Source organism: Diplotaxodon limnothrissa, linkage group LG15, assembly GCF_057381915.1.
Source record: "Diplotaxodon limnothrissa isolate DT_005_m linkage group LG15, D_limnothrissa_male_GT1.1, whole genome shotgun sequence".
NCBI classification, from domain to species: domain Eukaryota; kingdom Metazoa; phylum Chordata; class Actinopteri; order Cichliformes; family Cichlidae; genus Diplotaxodon; species Diplotaxodon limnothrissa.
Window position 1 is genome coordinate 23,982,132 of NC_140610.1, and position 25,027 is coordinate 24,007,158.

A 25,027-nucleotide genomic window follows, 5' to 3' on the forward strand; every position below is an offset into this window, starting at 1 on the left:
GGAATCAAACTCTACACACCAGCTTGTACACTGCTTGAGTTTCACGGTTACATTTTAAACGACATCAACTGCATATTTGATTTTATGACTTGTCTTGTGGTTACATTTTAGTGTTTTATAGCTTGTGTAATATCGTTGGACTGAAAACGAAACCAGGTACTTTTTGTCGTGCGTTTTCTCTCGAATAAAGAATAAAACATGATTCAAGACAGAAAGCCATTGGCAGCATGGTGGTCTTAGCTTACATCTCTCATGATGACTATAAAGTGCTCTAAATTTAGTCTGAAATGCTGAATCGCCTCCTGCACCAAATCTGCCTGATCCAAACCTCTGACCTTTCAGTGGAAAAGGGAAAGAAAACAACAGATGCAACAGGAGTTGGAAAAGCATCAAATAAAAGCTCCAAATACGGACGTGGGGACGGTGCTTGGTTTTGTTGTACGGGAGAAGAGCTTGATGCCTCTGCAGAACGAGAACAGCCTCATATTATCATCACAAATGACCAGACACCCAGGCCTGGAGCGCAGCACCGAGCCCGAGCTCATGGGAAGCAGAGAGCTGACCAGGAAAACACAAACCAGCAGGAAATTACAAGTAAACCAGGAAAACATGCTCCTCTGGGGATATAGCTGGTCAGCTTCCTGCTGTTTGTTTTTTTCAAATATGGTGACTTTATTGCTCCCCTTACAAAGACAAAGTAAATTTGCTTCATAGATATTTATCCCATAAAGTACTGGAAATATTACTAAAAAAATAATGCAAAACCAATGTTATACTTCAGCAGTTTTTAGGACTAAATCTTTAGTTCATGAAAGACACTTTTATTCACATTATACTCGCCCATCTGTCTCCATGAGGATTAAAACAGTGTGTACATTAAACATCAGGTCCATTTCCAGCCACGTTCTGTTTACTGTAAGCTGAAGCTTTTCTGTCCACTTGTCACTATAAGCCAAGTTTGCCCAAGTTAACGTCTTATAGATGTGACGAGTACAGAAAAAGTAGACTCAAAGCGCTTTTCCTGTGTAAGAAAACTCTGATTACTTACATATCAAATATCCTCTGACCACATGAATTTAAACAACGTGCATGTGTAAAATGAACATCCACCGCTGTAACAGTACAGCAGTGCTACTGTATAAAAAGAGGTCACATGACAAACTGGCTATGAGAAGGAAAGTGACTGAACTTCATCCAAGTGTGAATCCTGAAACAACAGGAAGTCTTATCTAAGACAGGAAGTGGATGTGCCTGAGCCGAACACACACACACACACACACACACACACACACACACACCTATGTTCGAACAGAGGAAAGAAAAGCAAAAGCAGCACTCACCACTTCCAGAATCTTTTCCTCCATCTCATAAACTGTGCAGTCCTGGAATTACAGACATAAACACAGAGACTAAGATCTCACAAACATCTGTCCAACATCTGCTTTATTATCATCACTGTGAGAGAAAACAAAAAACAAAAAAATATCAGAGAAACAAGGCAGCCCCTGCCTTTGGTTTTTTTAATTGTATGCTTTTATTTTGAAGTGGCGTATGACACAAAAACAACTGATAAGAGTTGGGAAATTACCCATGCTGGTAAGGAAAACAGAGTCACATGATTAAACTATGTGACCCAATTTAGTATTGCTTCAAAAGCAAATACTGTTCACACTAAATTGAATTAGGTGTCAGGATGGACGAGAAGTTCATGAACACAGATCTGAAGTCTGGATGTCCTTGGTAATATTTCACGTTAGAAGACTGAATTTGTAAAATCTGATATCAAACAAAATCTCCATACAATGTCATTCAGTGATGGCAATCAATCAATGCTTCACCTCCTCTTCTTTAACTCCTATTCTTACTGTTTTCTGATCAATTTTCTAATATTGTAATTTTTTAATCATTTGCTAAATAAGACTTTTTCCACACAACATTCTGGTGCCAAACAACTACAGCTGTGTTTTGTATGGGGTCTCGCCTTGACAGTCATACCTTTACAGTTAGTTATGGAAGAGAATTAAAAGTCATGACGACAGTAAATTTATTTTTATGTTGTTCTGTATTTGGAAAGAACTTTCAGGCTAATATCGTGTTACTGTACAGCAGACAGAATATTTTCATCTTGATGGTTAAAGAAGTTTTTTGTTTCAGAAAACAGATGCAGTGGAGCATTTTCACATCTGGGGAAAAGGAGAACTTGCTCATATCAAATTTGGCAGGTTTTCCATTCAGAAGCCAGAACTGTGAGTGTGGCAAACAAACACGGGAAAGGAGAAAGGGAATCAGCGGCAAAACAAATATTTGAGAAATGACAGCCTACAGGAGAGTGAAACCAGGAGGCAGGGACGGTGAACGCCTCCCAGAGACACCGAGAGGATTCCTGCTGCGGTCGGAGAAATAACAGTTCCCCGTAAACACGCTGACAGGATGATTGCATGACAGCGCAGCAGGGCGACGCCTCAGAAGGCTCTGCAGACACATGCAGGGAGGTGGCACGCTGCAGAAAACTTCCAAGTGCACATCCGCTTCTGAATACTTCAATAAATGAAGAGAAATCCAGCTTATTGCAAAATGTGAAGCTCTGAAACAAACTTTTGCCGTCCCTAAAGGAAATTATAAAGTTCTAAACTAATGAAACGTCTGGCTGATTTGCAGCTGAAGTATTCTGCCGTTGCATAAAACATGTCTGTACGCCTCAGCTGCATTAATATGCATCATGTTTGAACTTCTCACACAATTAGTTCCCTCATATTTTGTCGTGTGACAGCACGACTGCCTCAGGTAGACTCTGCAACGATGTAAAGGGTTACATACAATTCATCACTGATTCATGACTTTATGCTTGGTTGCACAAGACTTTGTATAGAATAGATCCTTAAGCTGTGGATTTAGCATTAACAGAGCTGAGAAAACCTGATTTTTTTCACTTTTCTTTATGGGATAACTGATAGCTGAGAAGGAGATGTGAAACAAACTGTTCTGTGACGCTAATTCCCCTCCTCATGGTAACTGTACAGTGAGGGAATTTTTTAAAAAGTCTCTTAATAGTTTATGCTTGTGTATAATTAGGGGCCTGTCACTTTAAATGACGGGTGAAAAGCACGTGAGTGGTTGTAGCCAGTCTCCGTTTGTTAGGCTTCACCTCAGCTAAACTTCCCAACTATGTTTTTGCTGTCAGTGCTTTTAGAGCATTTTAATGCAACTTTCTGACAAATATTATTCCTCTGTGTGGTAAAGACAATGAAATTAAGAGAAATTCGCAGGTTTTATAATCAAGCCAGCTAGCATTAGCTGATAACTTAGCTCCACTACCTCAACCAAATGGTCACTTCTGGCTCCAGTAAAGTGGACTACCAAAATATGAAAACTGAGGCTTCAAAATGTGTTCAAAAGCTGACATCAGGGGTATGTCCATCTTTTAAATACAGTCTATAGCTTAAGGAGCGTAAAACTGCTTAGATGACATGTTCTTTGGGCAGCAGCATTTTAGGATGGTGCATGAATATACGTCTTCACAGAATTGGGATGCTTCTTAATTATAAATGTAAAACTTTTAAAATGTATTCAGGACACGTACTTGACATTTCCCACTCTCCATGAACTGGTTTTGTTGAAGTTCCACATCTTGTGCTTTCATTTACATTTTGGTAATAATCTCAAAGTTTCTAAAGTATGAAACATGTAAGGATCTCAGCTATCGGAAGGAGATATGCCATCAAAATGACTGTGCTCATGTATACAGTAGTTATCTGGAGCTTCTTCATGATCATCACCACCAACAACAACAGATCCAGAAAATAAACATTTTAGTTCATGACCTCCTTCCTCTCTGATGTGTCTTTATGACAAGCTGCTGCACACAGAAAACATCAGAGATCTGTTTCTCTTTTAAGGTCTCATGTGGAGATTGTATTTCCAAGAGTGGATCTGTTAATCACTCAGGAAAGCACAGAAACACTGAAGAAAACACAGAGCGGCGTCTGAGCGTCACTGACCTTCTGGACGGTGGAGGTGAGCTCCAAACACAGCTGGATGATCTTGCCTTTGGTTGAGGTGAAGTCATTGGCACTCGACAGAGGAGTCCTAGCAAGAAGAGAGAAACTAAAATTATAGAATCATGTCAGTGCTGGCAGACAACAGGGCTGTGTTTTAAAACGGATTCAAAATACGAGCAGGGCCACAGACTATTCGGTCTCTTTATACACTACCTCTGATCTTTTACTGCTTCACACTGATCGGCCATGAACAGCCAATGGTAAGCAAGTGAAAAACAGTGAAAAAAAACCAGCATGCAATGCTGAACACTTTAAAACACATTTTAAAAAAGGACAGAACATCAAAGAAATTAATGAAAATTTGACTTTCTGTAAGTTTTCATTAACTTCAGATCATAATAGCTGTTCCAACCCAAACATATCGAGTATGAAAATTTTTTGGATGAGATAACTGGATGGAGACTGAATAAAAAGTGGCCCCAGGTGTTTCTGGGTGAGCGAGCTGACACACTTCAGATGTCAGGTGCATTATGGGGCATCCATGTTTGTTTCCAGCTGCTGCAGCCAAGCTGGAATGTGTTTCAAGCTGATACAAGCTGCAAAAAAGCTGAAGCAGTCAAAGCGGCGATGCAGTAAACTGGAGCAGCGCTGCGAGGAAACACGATACTAAAATAATCAGAACGGAGGGGAGAGTACAACCGCTATCTTAGAAGGAACAAAGTTGTGCACTGAGCTGCACGTTATGAGTGAACTTCTGACTGACACGTTAATAAAAACAAATGCCATGTTAGTGAAAGTGTTGTGTGAGCAATTATGCAAGTACAGTTAAATTTACAAATTCAAAAGAAAGCCTGGATGAAAACATCAACTGTGACATCATGGTATCCAGTTTTATTTTTATGCTTTTTACGAGATCGCGGTTGTTTTAATGAGCAAATAATGTTTCGTTTTTAATACCAGGATACTCTGAATGCCGTCGTGGTTACCTGTCCAGCCAGGCCAGCAGATTCTTGGCGGTGCCGATCAGTTCGACCACGGCGGTGAGGAATTCATTGGTGGGCTGATTGGAATTTTTGCTGTGGTAGGCGGGGTTCTTCCTGCGCTGCGTCACGGCGCTGCTCAGGTTGTGGTGCGCTGTTCTCATCTTCCCCACCAAAGTCTTCAGGTTGTCCGACTCCACGCCATAGTTCTGTTAAAGAAAGATGAAAGATTCAGTGAAACAAACCTGCTTCTTACTCAATTATTAAACATAAAGACTACACTTCCCATCAGCACTGTCACTATTTCCTGGCTCACTAACCTTAGCACAAGTATGCTGCCACAGGAAACTCTGAAAGAGGCACTGCGGAAACGTTACACTGCACGAAGCTGCAGTTTGAGTAGTCCACATTGTATTTTGCACCTCAAAGTACTTTTTGTTTGAGAACACACAACAATGTTCAGGAATGATTGGAGGGAATTTAGAGATTCCCACGACCCTTGACCACAAACACACCCTGTCTCCCTAATGAAAACACACACACACACAAAAACCCCACACACATTCCTGCAAACCAGTCGCCATAGCGATTATGCGACTTAAAAAAAAAAAAAAAAATTCCCCACCACATCAACGTCAAACTAAATGACTCATCAATGCCACGTGTTTAATTAATCAGTTTAATGAATCTGATACCTTTTTGTTTATTTTCATGAATAAGTGCAGATGTGTTACGTTTATGTGTTATTACATCTGCAGGTCTGAACACGACCTTTGATTCGCTTTGTCGCCTGCAGCGATTCAGATGTTTGAGGCGTCATGCAAACAAAACATCTGGAGCCAAATCGACGTTCCACCTTGACTGAACGCAGAAAACACATCCTTCATAACACAACATGACACCTGACCTCATGTTTCAGGCAGAACTTTCAAATCGTGTTAGAAAGGATGTGATCCCTAGGTGTCAATCAGAAAAGAGCTCAGGATGATGCTGGGCTGTGATTGAGTGAAACAAGGAGCATAACTATCAGAAGGTTTTTAGGAGGTTCAAGTATTTTAAAACTTTCAGAAAATGTCGGCACTGAAGTGAAAGATCTCTAGAAGTATTACAGATCAAACAAAATTTATAAGGTCTTCAAAAACAGAGAAAGTACCCAATCTGCACATTTGAACAAACTGAACCAACAAATTTTCATCATCTCACATAAATAGAAGCTTCTCTGGTAGCAGATTAATTGTGTCAGCTCCACTCTTTTCATATGGAGAGGCAAAACTGCCAAAAATCATAAAGAAGAGAGAGAACAACTATCTCACACAATCTGCACACAAAATCATTTATAAAATGCAACATTAACCAGAAATCTTGCCAACATCTGGATAAATTAATATGCCAAACACATCGAAATCTATAGAAAATGTTTACTGTAACTGTCAGTATAAAACAATGCTCGTTTCCTCTTTTCTTCCACATTATTATCCCCAGAGCATCATCTCTGTAATTTCTTTTTACGTCTGTTGTGGAACAGAGACAGCTGCCTCCAGTCAATCAGGAGACCTGAGCTGAAACAAAAACATCTTTTTCCCTCAACAGCGGTGAACCCAACTGCAGGCCTCCCTGATCATTGAGTGCATCATGATTGTTACACAAAATCTGGGTCATTAAGAGCCTGTGGCTGCCTAATGTCACTCCAATTATCAGAATAAGTCTGTGGTATGTACTGAGGGTTAAAGTCGGGAGAGAAAAGGCCTCTCTTGTTCTGTTAAATGAGCCTCAGTTGAAAACTGATCATGTGACAAGACGCTGGAACAAAACTCTTCCTCTACATGCTGAAAACTGTTTGAATGTGTGTGTGTGTGTGTGTGTCAGGGGAAGGGGGGGGGGGGGGGGGGGGGGGGTCTCTGACAGGTGGGAGGGTCACATCTGTTTCCTGCTCCACCCCAAAATGCAGCAAACTCTGCCTCATGCTGCAAAAAATATCCACAACACATCATTTGACCTTGCTTGAATGCTGCAGGAAAACGCTCCCTGAAACTTTGGAGCTGTGTGTGCTCTGATCGCAGCATTGATTGGTTAGTTTCAGTGTGATGTCATAACTGTATTTTTCCAGAGGTAAGTGAAAGCATTTCAGGAAATGACACGTCGCTTGTGCCCGTCACATGGCTGAGGGAGGATGTGGGATACAGACTAAAGCTCTGAAATACGCTACTGTCAGGTTGTTCAGCCTTGCCTGGGGTCAGGAATCTAATAAAGATCAGCTAATTGCAAACACAAATACAGTATGAGGAGGGGTCTGACTAGCACTCTTTAAGTTGCCTTTCCTTATGACATTCCTAAAGACTGAATCATATGACAGACAAAGCCGTTATGAACCAGAAGCAAATAAATTGTCATTTATTTGGGCAAATCCCCCACTGACTGTACTAACGATTCCACTGATTCAGTAAAGGACTAAATGTTACAATCCCGGACAATGCATTGCTTTTAATGTACAAAATCTTGAGGGATGGCTTGAGGGATCAGATATATATCGGATGACGATATAAAAACATCTATTGTTTCATTTTATGCTATCGTTTGTTTCGTGGTGTCGCAAAATAAACTGTTTACGGCAATATTTTTTCACCGTTTTGATGGTCACTGTAGTGGCTATATTAATTTCATAAATTTTTCTCTTTCTCCTATATTTTATATAACCACACTACGGACGGACAAGCGCCTGTTTTTTTATGCGTTGTGGTTAGGAACAGCGACGGTAACGCCATCACATGTCCGCTTGTTTATGTTCCACATAAAGCTTTCTTCTTTTCTTTTTTTTTCTTTTTTTTCTCCGCCTGTCCCATTTGGTTCTTTAGCCATCAGAATTGTTGTCTGAAGACCAACAAGGATACCCAATGGATTTACTTTGCCAAATGGATCATCGTGGCATTGCCGTATTGGTCCATTTGGTCGATCTTTGTTTTTATTATTTATTATATTTTATTTTCAGATGTTACAGACGGGACAGACATGAGTGAGAGATAGGAAAGGGAGAAAGAAAGAGGAAGGAAAGGAAAAACAGAAGGGGAGAGGGACAGTGAGAAAGGGGGGGAGAAAAAAAATAAAAAATCTCCTGGATCACCTGTTGAGAGAAGAATAGAAAACAAGCAAAAAAAGACAAAAAAAAAACCAAAAAACAAAGCAACATACTAAACACAACACCATCGCATTAATCTAGCTAAGTGTAAACAGCAGTAAATACTAAATATTCAATGTTGTTGTGCAGCACGCAGGACAGATGTGCTTCGAAGTAGCAGCCAAGAAAGGTGTAATTTGGGTCTACGAGCAGTGAACACCTGTGTGCATACCTGTGTGGATCAGCGCGCTTGTATTCCAAAGGTTTCTCCATGTAACGATCTGCTAGGGAGTGTGGGGGGGCCACAGCCCCGTCCTCCAGGGTGTGAAGCAGGTATGGAGGAGATCAAAACTCCAGACATCCAGAGGCCCCCAGAACACAAGAAACCATGGAAGACCAACAGAGGGGCAGCCGCGCCACTGTTCCAGTAAGAGCTGAGGAGAGTCCCAGATGAGGGTTCACTCAGCAGCCGCGGAGCAGAAGCCAGGGGGAGTTGCAGTGACGCGCCCGTGAGCTCCGCCGGCCGCCAGCTGTGCCTGAGTGACCGAGCCCCAGGCCGAGAGGCCGGGGGCACCCCACCCCCGAAGGGGCCCGAGCGAGCCCCAGGCTCCAGGCCCCGATAAGCGGCCGCCAAGGAGTGAGCCGGTGTGTACCTGGACGCCCACCCCCAGACACAAAGAACCACCAACGCACCGATGTCTGAGGGCGTCCACATAAAGCTTTCACAATAAAGCTCAAGATCCAGTTGAGACTTTTCTAAATAAACTAAATCACGTGAAAGAGCAGATTATTTACGGATGAGAAGTAAAAAAGAGCCATCAGGTGCTAAAAAATAAACCTTAGACTCAAACGTTAGAACAGGCTTTTCCCTGCAGCACGCCGTGTAATAAATACTCAAAGAAAACGGCGGCCGTTACAACTTATGTCTAAAAATGTATAGTTTCATGCATCGGTTAAAACACTCGACTCCAGCTACATGACGCGCAGCTGGAAACACTTCCCGCAAGTCGAGCTGCCCGAGATTCACAGAATTTACAGAAAATGTTGCATTTTTGTGATTTATATCGTTATCGGATGATAGAATTCTTATATCGGGATATGAGATTTTGGTCATATCGCACAGCCCCAGCTGTTATGAGGAAAAGCCATATATATAAAAATATATATAAAAAAAGACTTTTCCCTGAAATGTTGGGAGTTTTAGGAATCTTCTCTTCAGCCAATGAAGTATTCTGTGTTTTAATGCTTTTCACATTTAAACAAACATTGAAAAGTTCAGTTACAGATGTCTGCGTGTAAATGTCATATTATCAGATAGCAGTCAGACAATCTGAACAACTATACTGGAGAAAAGTTGATATGGTGGACACAGTAATTTGTAGTTAGTGCGGTTGATAAGTGTCTGTTGTGGTCACTTGTTCTTTTATCGTCACCATTTGTTGGCGGGTACAGCAGAGTGTCAGTCTCCATTTAAAAAAAGCCACTGAATCCTATTCAGGCCAGTCACAACATTAAACCTCAGCACAGCCTGTAAATCCCCCTTTTCACCACCACACAGACGTTAGAGCCCATAAACAGCTGACTGAGGGGCTCTGTGTGTGCTTCAAAACTTTAAACGGGTCACACCAAAGTCTGCAGCCACTACACAGCTATTATGAAGCCTCAATGTTAGTTTTTCAGGGTCAGGTGATTCGCACATCCAGTCTGCCTTTTGCAAACCAACCTACCTGCTAGTTAACTCCACCTTTGTGTCTGGATATGGTTAACCAGCCTAAGCTGGAGTGACTTTCAGGATAATTTAATTTCAACATCACTACTACCCTTTCTGTTTTCCTTCCAATATTAACTCTATGATAGATGAAGTTTCCTCTTATGACGTTCTCCATGCTGAGTCACCGGATCATTTACCCTTCTGTCGTCTCTTTGTTTCAATGTCCACGTGTCATCGGCTTAAGTCACTGGTTATTTCTCATTCATTACTGATTTTCATGCATAACTGACGTGCTTTTAAACAAAGATTTCTGCTCCCGTTTGACACCTTCTGGGCATTAAAAACATATCACACAGCTCTGTGTTTCACAGCGAAACAATTTTTTTAGAAATCATATAAATGTTTGCCGTTGATTTGTTTGAGTGAAAACAGGAATACTGAACTTTTTAGCCACGACCGACTAAACCAAAACTCAGTTCCACTAAAGGGCACAACAGGAGAATCACAACACAAACTACTGCTCAACTTTCATTCATTTGTGGCATTAAACCTAAAAAACCGAAGATAAACTCTGTAGTTTCCTAGAAAATCCCTCTCTTGCTCAGTTTTCAGACTTTCTGAGAAAAACTGTCCAAATATATCAGACGCAGTAGGATTCTGATCACAGCACTGGTCTTATGATTGTTATGATGAACACTGAGCTGTTTTAATGCCCCCTCAGGCAGCGTGTAATGTGCATGGTGGTAGCTGTGGTGCTGTTTTTAAATGCAACTGAAACATTTATTTAAAAGAAACAAATCTTTGCTCTAGAAACTTTTACACAAGGTTTACAGCACTGCCATCAGTGATGGACAGAAAAGGATCATCTTCTGCTCTGCTGCTGAACTTATAAGTATCAGCCAATGAGTCTAAGCAAAGATTCCCAAACCTCCCTCCTTCCTGGACTCTCCAGACTTTCCAAGGCATTTCCAGTCCTGAGCCTCCCCTGGAGTGGACTCCCTGGACAAGCCAGAAAAACATGACAAGTGGCCAAAAATGGATGGAAGCTCAAATTGAGATATCCCCTTTACTAACTGCTAACTCAGTTAACTCCAGTGCATGCATTCGCCTACAACATTTTTATGGTTTGTAACACAAGCCAGGTGTTTGTGTGGTCCAGACACCATCTCAGCAGAGTCTCACACGGAGAGAAGCTTTGGCAGTTTCTCATCAGCATCATTAGAAATTGTTTGATTGAACAAGAATTGGAGGTCAACACTGCTAAAGACATATCTCAAAGGACTTGAAACAGGTATATTTAACATGCTGACTCATGAGTGATGACAGCGGACACTGAAATCCACAGTTATATAGTAGAGGAACATTTCTAAACAGGAACGTTATCAGAAGTAAAAAGAGAATGTGGGATTTTCTGATTTCTAACTGACCAGAGCGCAGAGCAGATCCACCGCCTCCAGGATCAGCTCCTGGTGTCCAACCCTCGCCACGCCCAGAGACAGCAGCTCCTGGTGGGACATCCTGAGCAGCTTCTCCCCATCCACCTGCAGCTGTTGGAAGGATGGGATGTACTGCTGCAGGCTGTCATCCAGACCTGAGAGAGACAACGACAATGAAGCACATTTAATGTTCACAGAACAGGTTATTGATGAAATTCACCATTTTAATTCAGCAAAACTCAGGTTTGAAATTTATTTGAGTAAACTGACAAATTCATCAGGGATGCAACACAATTAGTGTTTTATAACAGAAGTGCTTTTGATCGCTCACATTTCTAGGTTGTATATCATGGATCACCAATCAGCCTGGAGTTCTTAAGGCACACACATGCAAGTAAACCAGAGCATGACTTCAGCATCTGAGTTTCAGTGAAAGTCATCTCTCAATGATCCATTCAGGTCTTACAGCAAACAGCTGCTGAGTCAACATCGCCTTATTGACTCAATCAGTCACTGTGACAGCCAACAGCCTGGCAGCGTCCTGCCAGCTCACCAAACCACACCTTTTCTTAAATCCATCACCTCCGTCAACCAACCAACAAGCAAACTATTTTCGTCACCTAATAACAGACCAAGAAACACATTCCTGTATAAAGGAATACGTTTCTTTCAATAACTTACTGTCTGTTTGTTAGTCCTAGACTTTGTTTCAAGTATAATGTTTTTCTGATTTTATTTATCTAACTTTACCTGAGTAGCTAAAGATAGCTAGGACAATTTTAATTAGCCCCATTTAGTTTTTTAAAATCTCAGTCTCTCTGTTACAGTCGCCTCATTTTGTTGTTTCTTACAATCTCAACACTTCCTGTATATTTCAAATTGAAAGTCCTATAGCACTTGTAACTGTACAGAAACCCTTCACATCTTAATGAGGCTTTTATTGTGAAACATTTGCAGGAACAACACTCAAACTAATTTGATTTGAAGAAATACATTTGACAATTTAAGCAGTAGTTATTAATGCATGACTTACTCTATCACAACAGAGAATATGCGAGAAGAGAGCTTTACTGTGAAAGGAGGGAACAGGATGAGACCTTTTCCCCCCCACATGTGTAGAACAAATTGAATTTCTGGCATGAATCAATCCTTGACAGCCAACTCAACCACACGCGTGCATGTGAACATCGTCGGGGAGCTCACGTGTATTGAACTCGTAGCACTAATCCTCTGTACCATCATCACAAATCTACGGCTACTGTCACTTAAAATGCCAGAAATACTCAAATCATCAATCCATAAAGTGTTGGTTCATTTAACATTTAATAGCTCTGCCAGTAGTGGTTAATGCGCAGGTTTGCATGCTTAATGACATCTTTCTCTGGTGGCCCGGTATGGTCATACTGGGCACCCCACTTTCAGCCCCGTGACCTCATGAGACCTCAAGGGAGATGGCGCCCGTTTCAGCGGCGCCACTTTGCACCCAACATTCACCTCTGACCTCTGTGAACGAGTTCAAAGAGTTCTCTTAGCTGGATCAATAAAATGAGCAATCACGCACCAGTTACTGTCTGACACACATGAGCACAGACAAGGTTCGCTGCAGGGTTTTTGGATGTGTTTGGTTGGGAAGAATATGAAAAACTCAAAAAAATATATTAAGCATACGTGCACACATTGTACGCTAAAGAGAAGAACTGTCTACAGCAATTTAACAGTTCAACAGCCTCTACAACTCTCCGTTCTGCCAGCGTGAAATCCTCCATCTCAAAGTTCACTCCACAGCATTGTTTTTGTTCAAAACATTTCAACAAGTTCTTTTTCTTGATTTAAGTTCAGACTTGAATCCTGCATCATACTAAAAATAAATGTTAGAGTTTTAGCACACAAGCTTTCAACAAATGGCAGATGATGATGATGTTATGCAGAAGCCGAGCAGCAACTGGCCAACAAAATGTCTGGGAGGGTGAGAAGAAAACAACTGCCCCAGCATGTGGTCATTAAAGAAGCTGCGACTCCTGTTTGTGTTCGGGACGACAGATGGCCCACGCTTTCTCTCTGACAGCAGGGAGGAACATTCCTCTTAACTAACTGCTGACGGGACACCTCCGAGTTCAGCAGCCTCTGACACAGAGTTGCACCGAGAATACAAAGCGTGTTTGTTTGCTTACTGATAGTACAACGGTAAGATTCGATTAATTTTGGTCTTTATTATAAAAGGCCAGAATAAAGACTCACAGGATTTCAGCAAAGTTTGAGGGGGTGAAATTGTCTGGGAAGCACTCCAAATCAGGCCCCAGCAGGAGGATACGGGTCGTCTGCTCATCCCCCAACAGGGTAAAATTTAGACCATCTGGGATGGGCAACACTTCAGGACATTCTCAGAGGGCCAGACTTTAAACAACGGATTTAAACATGCATTGTCTTTTGATCCCCTTCCTATCATTTTGAAAGTTAAGCACTTAGTACTGAGCTTTCCTCATAGAGTGATCTGGTCACCACTCTCATCCTGCAGAATGACAGACTCCAACTCCAGCTTCTTGGACTGCACCCAGCAGTCCTGCATCTGATTTGAAGATCTGCTTCCAGAACCTGCTGCAGGTGGAGAGCTGAATGAGTCCCAAACAGCAGCTTCAGATTGTGGATGGGATGAGAAAGTCACTGAAAGACAGTGATACTGATACTGCTTCTTTATTGTCACAAAATATATTTAGTTTAATTTGAGGTGGTAATTAGCAATGGATCAGTTCATGATAAACAAGAACAAGTTTGAGATCCCTCCATTAAAGCATGTAAATTAAACTTTAATTAAAAATTCTCCATTCATCAAACTAAAAGAAAATGAGATACTACTGTGAAAGCCTTGAACTCCTATATCTTCACACATTCATTTTGGTTTCTGCTCCAGTTCAGTTGCTCCTGAAAGTTTCTCAATACACCCAAATTGAAACTGTGACCATACTCCCAAACCTTCCTCAGGTAAATATCCACAATTCCTACTCCTTCTAGGTTGTAGCGCATCTCCACACTTCAAACTAAACTCCCTCTGCTGTTGGTCAGAGCTGGACAGCAGTTTGCTTTCAGCAGGAATGTGTTGGTGACAGCCTGGATCACATTACTGTCACCCGAGGAGGCCGATAATCTCTCAGCTGCACAGCAGGGTCGGCTAAACGTCACACGGGAGCCAAATCGCCTGCTAATGAAAGCATGATAACAAAAGACTGAGTCTCCCTGAAAAGCAGAGACAACTACCATCATAACATAAGCAAACAGGAGTTTCTGCTAAGCTTCTACACTTGATTCTTCCTGTGATGCAGAAACATCCTGCTCAGATGGGAAACGTTCGATAGATTCAGGTCTGAAAACCAATGGCTTAGACAGTTTGCTCAAATTATGGGAGATTAACAAGTTAAATAAAGTAGATAAAAGAATAAAAACTCAAGTCCAACATTCAGGTCTGGATCCAATGTTCCAGCAATACATAAAACCTCATTAATTTCTGTAGCTGCTGAGTCATTTTTATCATTCCTCATCTCGATGATTGCTCTGTCGGGTTTGGCGCTCGGCCCAAACTCTCGGAAAGCCGTTTCAAACCTCTGACAGGCGCCGAGGATCGAGCTGGATTACCACACTGTAACACTGCTGAGAGCCTTGTGTTGGCGGTTTAGTTGTTTGGTTTGTGAGATGCTTCTCAAGCAGCACGAATAATTAAACACAGCAGATGGTATCTGTGTGAACCTTTTCTGTCCATAGCACCACAAGAAACACTTACTTTAGGAAGAGCTGGAGAGAAGCCCTCATTTATTGAGCAAATATGGTCTGAAACAGTAGGGTTATCTCTTGGGATAAAACTGAACCACAGAGGTCCATTCAGATCATCTTGGTTGTCCCCTTTGGTACAAAATGTTTGATAATTATTGCTTTAACATGATCAGCTGCATAGGTGGGGAAAAAGCAACTGTATCTGCACTTATGTTTTTAGTTCATCTAATTTGTACAGACTTGTAATGTGAATGTTTCACAGTGTACTCTGAGCTCAGGTTCAGACTGATGAAATATTCATAGCCTGTTTCAGAGGATTGATTTCCAAACAGGTGAGAGGAAGGAGGAGGGACAACAACGCTGGGAGCAGATCAGCTGCTTCATTCACCGACATTTATAGACAAACTGCCAGTGACTCACAGTTCCAAGCCCATCCGAGGCCATGGAACACCTTTTCAAAAGACGTGAAGAAACAGTGCACGTATCGAAGGGCATTTCCTCGATGCCCATCGATACGTCCAGTGTCAGCTAGACCTGTGTCGCATCATATCGTCTGAGATAATGCCGGTATTCATTTTTAAATGATATAAAATATCATATTGTGGTATGATTGCTATAGCAACTCCATGAGCTTGTGTTCCCTGTGCACACAACAATAAAAAGAGCCCAGGCATGTCTGAGAGGAAGCCTCCAGTATTTGTTTAATGCTGCAGAATCGACTGCAGAACATCCCAGGAAGAAAATATTTTCAAGGTCAAGTTATTTTAGTCATTGTAAAACAAGTGTGAAGCCAGTTATGTTGTACTTAACATTTCCAGGGAAAATACTGTCCACGCTACTTTTGTGCTTACCCATGCAGTCTTATTTCACCTTTTTCATCGGAAAAAGATAAGACATAAATACTGCATACAATGAACACAGTTTTACTGAGTGTTTAGTATTTTTGTCTGTATCATCAGAAATGCTGTTATTGCAAGTGTTCTTTAAATATACTGTCAACAAAAGAAAACTGTTTTTAACTTTCAGTTTTTAACCTCTGATTTTAAACTTACCTGCTCCGAGTTCACTGCCATCACAGCACAGTTAAAATGAGAGAACCATCTCAGTATTTCCGTTGAAACTTTCGTGTTTGTTGACAGAATAAATTCGGCTTGACATGAAAGGCCACTAGAGAGCAAAGTGCACAGACACTCTGAACTCTGACATGATTCCTGAATTCCTACATTCACTTTGTTTAGTGTATTTTGCTCTTTTGATGACCATACAGGGAGTGCAGAATTATTAGGCAAATGAGTATTTTGTCCACATCATCCTCTTCATGCATGTTGTCTTACTCCAAGCTGTATAGGCTCGAAAGCCTACTACCAATTAAGCATATTAGGTGATGTGCATCTCTGTAATGAGAAGGGGTGTGGTCTAATGACATCAACACCCTATATCAGGTGTGCATAATTATTAGGCAACGTCCTTTCCTTTGGCAAAATGGGTCAAAAGAAGGACTTGAGAGGCTTAGAAAAGTCAAAAATAGTGAGATATCTTGCAGAGGGATGCAGCAGTCTCAAAATTGCAAAGCTTCTGAAGCGTGATCATCGAACAATCAAGCGTTTCATTCAAAATAGTCAACAGGGTCGCAAGAAGCGTGTGGAAAAACCAAGGCGCAAAATAACTGCCCATGAACTGAGAAAAGTCAAGCGTGCAGCTGCCAAGATGCCACTTGCCACCAGTTTGGCCATATTTCAGAGCTGCAACATCACTGGAGTGCCCAAAAGCACAAGGTGTGCAATACTCAGAGACATGGCCAAGGTAAGAAAGGCTGAAAGACGACCACCACTGAACAAGACACACAAGCTGAAACGTCAAGACTGGGCCAAGAAATATCGCAAGACTGATTTTTCTAAGGTTTTATGGACTGATGAAATGAGAGTGAGTCTTGATGGGCCAGATGGATGGGCCCGTGGCTGGATTGGTAAAGGGCAGAGAGCTCCAGTCCGACTCAGACGCCAGCAAGGTGGAGGTGGAGTACTGGTTTGGGCTGGTATCATCAAAGATGAGCTTGTGGGGCCTTTTCGGGTTGAGGATGGAGTCAAGCTCAACTCCCAGTCCTACTGCCAGTTTCTGGAAGACACCTTCTTCAAGCAGTGGTACAGGAAGAAGTCTGCATCCTTCAAGAAAAACATGATTTTCATGCAGGACAATGCTCCATCACACGCGTCCAAGTACTCCACAGCGTGGCTGGCAAGAAAGGGTATAAAAGAAGAAAAACTAATGACATGGCCGCCTTGTTCACCTGATCTGAACCCCATTGAGAACCTGTGGTCCATCATCAAATGTGAGATTTACAAGGAGGGAAAACAGTACACCTCTCTGAACAGTGTCTGGGAGGCTGTGGTTGCTGCTGCACGCAATGTTGATGGTGAACAGATCAAAACACTGACAGAATCCATGGATGGCAGGCTTTTGAGTGTCCTTGCAAAGAAAGGTGGCTATATTGGTTGCTGATTTGTTTTTGTTTTGTTTTTGAATGTCAGAAATGTATATTTGTGAATGTGGAGATGTTATATTGGTTTCACTGGTAAAAATAAATAATTGAAATGGGTATATATATCTGTCTCTCAGCTGCTGCCGGGAAACTGTGTGCCAACAGGAAGCAGCAGCTCAGGGTGGGAAAGTTTTAATTGTTACCATAATGACAAAGCTGCACGATAGCCTCAAATCCATGAAAACTAGGAGGTTAATATTTGATGGGTCATTACTTCATGTGTCTTAATCAATTTTATCTGTTATCAATCAAAAGATGGCAGCAGTGCTAAGGGCTTTGTGACTAATTTTGCTCTCCAAGATTATGAAAACAAAATAATCCAACAAACTTTGACTATCCTTGTCACCCTCTCCAGACATGTTAAGTTTAATAGAAGGATAAGACAGCCATGTTTTTAAGCCCCCCCCCCCCCAACTTTGTGGAGGCCATTTTGGATTGGCAGACGGCTACATTTATGAAGAAACTGTTTAAACAGTTCAGTGTGAAAGACTTCTGACCTCAACCCCCCTCCACAGCATCCTGACATCTGACAGGAGGTGTCTGCTTCCACAGCTCTCCAAAACCCGATGACGCAATGTTCACACCTACTTCACACCAGGCCTGACCAGCCATGCAGGGGTGAAAACACATCTACATCCATTTTCCCTTCTTTGAGGAATTAACACACTCATTATTAATCAAACTCACAAATAAACATTTTTATGGCTGAAGCAACCTTTAGCAGCCAGATTCCACATCCTGAAAAAAAAAAAAAAAAAAAAAAAAAAAAAAAAAAAGCCTTACAAAGCACAGACTGTAATTTGTTCACGAGTAATGTTCAGATGTATTGAGATTTTTGGATGTATTATCACATCAATTCTCCTACAGTATCAATATGTGTATCATTAAATATATTTTTAAAAAGATTCTTTCTTGCTGTACTTCCTTAGCTGCAGTGCAGATTGAGTATGAACAAAGTGACTGTGGATAAAATAACAACTGTGGGTGTTTACAGAGGTAAACTACTACTACTACTACTACTCCTCCTCGCAGTTTGGCCAGCTTGTCTTGTAAGACTGGTTGTTGCTATGACAACAGAGAAGATGCTCCACACAGAATTCTCAGGCATGGCTAGCAAGCGTTAAAGCAGTGCCTATGTGTGGATCGTACGTAGCTGCATAGCGTTGTAAATAAGCAAGGTTAGACAGAACACAGCCTCAGTCCCATGACGCCATAACTGAGTAAACAAGTGGCTTTATGTAAACTGTCTCAGGGCAAACCAGTCAGCCGTAGCACAAAATGCACGTTAACCTGCAGGAAAAGAAAGCTGTTGTGCTGCTAACATCAGGTAAACTTGGTAGCGCCGAGTGGCCATAGTGCCAAATATTCAGTGACATTTAAAATCAATGAAATGTTAATGAAAGAAAAAAAATAAAGGGTCTTAAATACACAAGCAGGATTTATATGGCCAATGATTAACATCCTCTGTCAGACATGACTCAATTTTGACTGTTAAGGAGTATTTATAAGACTTGGTCATAATAAAGTTGGTTATTCTAGCCATCTCAAGCACGGGAGAGAATATCAAAAAAGCTGCAGGTTAAACTCCAGCTGCTCATCAACAGCCGAGTTAATCATTTATCAAAAAGATGAAAACAAACAAAACGAGGAGCACCATGATACCTCCCACCTTTAAAGAAAACACGCTGAAGCGAAAACCTAAAGACATCCATTATGTTTATTCAAGCAGAAATGAAAAGAACTGTTGCTTGGTAAATTTTTGCATTTTTATATAATACTAAAGATCTATTTGGGAATTTGGGTTGTTGAATTATGATTACTGGAATGTTTAATACAACAAACTCCATTAAAATCCATTTAAACTACTAAAACAAGTTTAAATATCTACTTATAGATGCAGTTTATACCCTTTCAAAACTTTCTGTATTGAGCATTTGTCTCGTTTGAGGTCTTAAATGGAACAAATAACATGTTGAATTTGTTAAATGTGTAGATTTAACAGTAGTTTTCATGGCTTACAGTTTGCATTTTTAATATACATGTAAAAACAACCTACTGGGCAGTTAAACGTGAAAATACCCTCAGCCCTTATTTTTTTTTTTAAACCATTGTCTCAGGGTGAGCCAATTTTACAAGCAGTCTTTAAATAATCCTAACTCTGTTATAATTTGTCCTAGAGGCAAAATTCAAACAGTTTCAGAAAGAAGAGAATAAAGGTTTTAAGAGTGTCACTGCTACTGCTATATAGACCAAAAACTCCACTGTGTCTAGATTTTAGTATGCGCTCTACCATTCTGGGCTAGAGAGAAAACTGAAATGATTCCTGAAAGATGAGAATTACTTTATAATTTTGCAGTCAAAAATCACAAGTCCAGTTGGCTTGTGTGATACTCGGGTGATAAAGGTCAGATATCTCCTCAGAAACTTTCTGTACTGAAGGTTTATCCCTGTCGAGGTCTCAGTCACCTCTTCATTACAACAAATGACACGTGTTGAGTCGTTGAAGCGCAAAGATGGAGTCCGGACCCGACACTCCCCAACTGGGTGAAACAAAAGGAATCTTTACACCACCACCCAAAAACAACAGGACGAGGGTGGAGGGCTGCAAGGAAAAGTGGTAAAAGAGCAATGAGGCTATTCATAGCTTGACTAGGCCTCTGTCAAACCCTGCACTATATCACACTCACACACACACACACACACACACACACACACACACACTTCATCTGAGGGGTGTGAGGCAGCCTTCTGTCGAACAAACACCATTCAAGAGGAAAAAGGATTTCCTTGAGCACCGTGTAGATCTGTCCTCAAAAACTAAACAAATGGGAACTGTGGCAGTTGACTGAGTGAAAAGCAGAGCAGGCCTACTGTATCAGTGATTTATATCAAACTTTAATATTTATCTTATTATTTACAAGTAGTGGTGTAAAGTTATTGTGTTTTAACAGTAACCATTCAGGAGTATGAGGCATAGTTATGTTATATTTAGCACTTATTTCAATCACATCCAGAAAAAGTCTACACTTGACCCCACCCTAGACTCTTTAACTTTAGTATATTTATTATATTTAATGAAATCATTACCTTTATACATGTATACTTTTACTTCATAGAACACACACATGTTGGTCAAAAGCTTCAGAAGTCCCAGAGATAACCACATAAAGAATTTAGGGTTAAAACTCACTTCTGTGCACCGATTCTGAAAAACAAGGAATCACACCTACAAGGTGAGCCTGGTATCAAAGGTGAAATGCATAAAAAGGAGACATTTCATATACGATAAATTGTTTTGACCATCCAACTACTCCACATGGAAAACGCACTTCGAAGTTTTCGAATTAGTCAACTGACCCTGACATAAGGTGGAAAACTTGAGACCTCTCATAATAGAGCAAAATCCATCTCAAAACACTTAAAAACATAATGTGTTCACGGGTGAATTTCTAAAGGGCTGCTGCCAGTGGTGTATCACTGTTTTTGAACCAATCAGACAAATGTCAATAATTCAGTTTAATTAGTGAGAGATATCAGCTAAACAGCTGAATTGAAGTAAAAGTAAGTAAAGTTTACGGGGGTCAGTTTCTGGTTTTGCAGCCTGTCTAGTAAACAGTACGCTGCGTGATCGGTGTATTTGGATATCTGGACCTGCTGATATAGCTAACGTGACTCGAGACACTCTCTCTACTGAGCGACCCAAAAGTTGCTCACAGATGGACAAAAGGCAGGAAGAGGGCCTCAATGGAGATATTCCGGCTGCTTCCTGTGATTCACCGCTCTTCCCTGGGTGAACTCAACTTCACTGATAAGAAACTAAGAGGAAAAAAAAGAAGAAAAAAAGAAAAAGAAACATCCACCAGCTGGTTCAGTCTTTGATCAAAATCACACTCCTCGACAATCAGCACTTCTCATTTAAATCCATCTGGTTAGAGCTGGTGCTATTACCAAGGTAACATTTATTCATGACCGAACAGCACTCTCTGCAAACATCCAATAACACCACAAACTACAATCTATCCGTCCACACTAGCCCGGATAGATTTGAAAATGACATTTTCAACTGAAAACGCTCCGCATCCACACTAGCGTTTTCAGTCTTTTCAGAGTCGTGCATCCACACTGAAACAGATGAAAACGCTTACGTTCCAGTCCTGCGCAAAAGCAAGTGAGAATTAAAGAATTTGAAGAAAAGCTATCTGGAGCATGTACAGACTGATATTCATCTTTTTTTAGGGCTGTCAAAATTGAGAGCAATCCAAGCAACCGCTGCAATGCCCTCCCCTACCTTTGTTTATTTGGTCACATGACTGCATCACATGACTAAAATACATCATCGTTTTAGAAAGTCTGCATTTTCGTGTGTCCAAACTGCGACAGGACATCTGCGTTTTGAAATGTATGCGTTTTCGGGAGCGTTTTCAAAATGCTGCATTTTTCCTTGAGGAAAACGCCGTCTCAGGCTACGTCCACACGTACCCGGGTATTTTTGAAAACGCAGATTTTTCTATGCGTTTGCACCTTTCATCCACACGTAAACGGCGTTTTCAGTCACTGAAAACGGAGATTTCTAAAAACGCCTGCCAGGGTGGATATTTTCGAAAACTCCGTTTTTGCATTTACATGTGGACGAGGTAAACAGAGAAAATGCAGCGTCAAAGGTGTGCGTCAAAGGTGTGCGGCACACTGTGCGCACTGTGAATTTCTACAACAACAATACTGTTACTGTTACTTGTACTCTCTGTAGTGTTTAAATGCTTACATATACACACACAGTTACTGTGCCTCCACACATATGACTCGGTTCTGCTTCTATGCCCCATCCTTGTTTACTATTTCCCACCGAGGCTTCTAGACTTTTGATTGGCCAACATTTCTACACTGTTAGGAATATATCGCCACCTGTTGCTTTGGCATGTTCTTAGCAGCGTTTTCCTTCATTTCTGCGTTTACGTGTGGATGGGATTATTTTTTAAAACGAAAACGGAAAATCTCCGTTCTCAAAAATACCCGTGTACGTGTGGACGTAGCCTCAGTGTGGACGGGAGGTCAAAACGGAGAGAAAACGATGCGTTTTCAAACGAAAACGCATTAGTGTGGACGTAGCCTAAGAATGAAAAGAGTTATCAATATCTTTGGCTACGTGAATCATCAATCACTTGTTGATAGCAGAACAATCAGTTTTCTTTTTTGCTCATTTATCTTACTTTAATCAAATTGATTGATTAAAGTAAGATAAATTTAAGACTTAATGATACTCTGAAGAAAATTGTGACAAACTGTTGAATAAACGAGATAAATTCTCAGGCAGAACACTCAAACTTTGAACACCCGATCCTAAAAGTAATTTCTAAAGGTTACTGATGCTGTTTTGCTGTCGTTCTTTCTTTATTCTCCCCATGAATTTCGGTTGATATGATGAATTATCATAGGTCGTAACCCAACATGTCCTTCTCAATATTCACAACAAGCTACTTCATGCAAGTTGATTTATCAAATCAGCTTCATCGGAAGTGTGAGAAAAACACTGTAACCAAAACACAAAGTGCCTTGAAGTGCCGCTTTCTGCTAGCAGCATGGATGGTATGAGCATCCAGTTCAACACATTTTGAAACTTCAACTGCTAAGTCAGGGAAAAGGAAAGAACAAAAAAATAAAATAAAAATCAGAGACCCTTACTTTGAATGTCTAAGATGTGAACATCTTAGGCAGATTAGATTTTTACACTGACCATATGATGGAAAGCCAGACACAAGCAGAGCAAACGCAGCAGATTAAAGATTTCATTTTGTCAATGAAGTGCATCTTTGATAAGAATTTTACCCCCAGCCCAGACTGTCTTATGCTCTTTACGCGGGACTACACTGATTAAAGGTCGTCGTCCCCGCTAAACAAACATGATGATGTGGATGTCGCGTCCTCCTTATCGAAAACAAAAGTTTCGGTTATCTCGTCTTACTGGATGAGACGTTGTTTATTTGGATTCATTCCAGCTGAGTTTAAACAGTGAAAACCTGCCAAACTTCACTCGTGTGAGTCTGGATACACAAGAAGACGATCGTTTTCTTTTAATTTGATGATGTGTTGAAAGTCAGTGACAGGCTCCTCAAAAACACTTTCGACTGGATTACGTTACAGAAGCTCATTTTCAGCCATGTAATCCTGGATTTATTTCACATGCCATTTGATAAATGGCCATCCTAAAAAAGTACCCGTCAATGCAAAATCCATTTATTTGTGATTAAAGCAGTTTACTTGTGTCACAAATCACAATCTTGCAGACGTTGCAAAAACTGTGAAGTTAACTTTTAAAATTGATTAAACTGTGAGTGAACTAGACCTACCACAGCTCAGTGAGCAACCTGCCAAATTCAGAGTCTGTGGGAAACTAAATTACAGTCTGTCTTTGTCTGCTTCCGTTTCAACTTGTTCCTCAATCTGTAGCTTTGTCTCTGCATAAAACAAATCAGGGGTGGATACAAGAAGCTAAAAAGACACTGCGTTGCATTTAAGCTTGAAGAATTGGTTTGGGTTTCAAGAGCCTCTCTGCTACTCGCTGTGTGAGAGACTGAAGCGCCACCACAAACCTCAACAGCAACCTCCTCACTGTTCTTTGGTTTATAAATCCAGTAACGGGAATTCACTTGAGTCTGTTTGATTTACAGGTGCGCTCATAACTGACAGGCAGGTAGCCATTCAAACTGCCTGACATATTGTTAGGACAGGTATGCTGTTCTTTGACTTACATCATTAATACAATATTGGGGAAAATTATCAAAATCCTCATTTAGGTTCAAACAAAAATCTTTATTTGGTCGTGAAGTAGAAATTATCAATTTATTTCAAGTTTTTTCCAGGCATTAACCATATCATGATGTACAATACTGGATCATTATGCACTTCTGAATCTTTATTTAGACACATGCTGTTTGCACAAACAGAAGCTCAGGTAAACACAACAAAGCTTGTGGAACAAACCTGCAGTGTCCCTTGTCTTCTGCCACATAATCCCCTTCATTTGTTTTTGATCAAGTTCATTCCCTGGCCCGTTACACTTCAGCTTTAAATGCTGTGTCAGTGCCTCTGTTACTAATGTAGCTCAACATCAGCAGTCCAGAAACATGATATAAATTAATCCAAATATGAATTAATATCTCAGGTCACATGACTGAAGCGTCCACTCAAATAACTATTCAGAAACAGTGACCTTCACTGAAAGTCAAATCATCACCAGCTTTTCTAAACAGGCACCAGCACAGTAAGGTAACACACTGATCACCTTAATTAGGAAACACTCCATAGAGCCCCTTTAATGTCTCATTTTTAATGTTCTTGATTATTTTATAATATTATTATTCCGATAGACTGTTTAAGTTTAGCCTTCAACTAAAGCATTGGTTTCTCAATGATCATTGGCCAACACTGGTCTGTCTGTTCCTGTACTAACTACCAATAATTATGCTCTTTGGAAGTCATGTGACCCATTTAA

General features: G+C 40.8%; 1 protein-coding gene across 1 annotated transcript in view; it reads right to left on the reverse strand.

Moving 5' to 3' along the window:
- The window catches only part of LOC146617575 (connector enhancer of kinase suppressor of ras 3-like), a 41,381-nt gene that overhangs the window by 9,105 nt on the left and 7,249 nt on the right, over positions 1-25,027 (reverse strand). Inside the window, exons 2-5 of the mRNA XM_085373008.1 lie at positions 11,229-11,392; positions 4,985-5,187; positions 3,999-4,086; positions 1,341-1,382 (exon numbers count right to left, since the gene is read on the reverse strand). Coding sequence (XP_085229134.1) covers positions 1,341-1,382; positions 3,999-4,086; positions 4,985-5,187; positions 11,229-11,392 — 497 coding nt within the window. The remainder of the gene's footprint in view (positions 1-1,340; positions 1,383-3,998; positions 4,087-4,984; positions 5,188-11,228; positions 11,393-25,027) is intronic.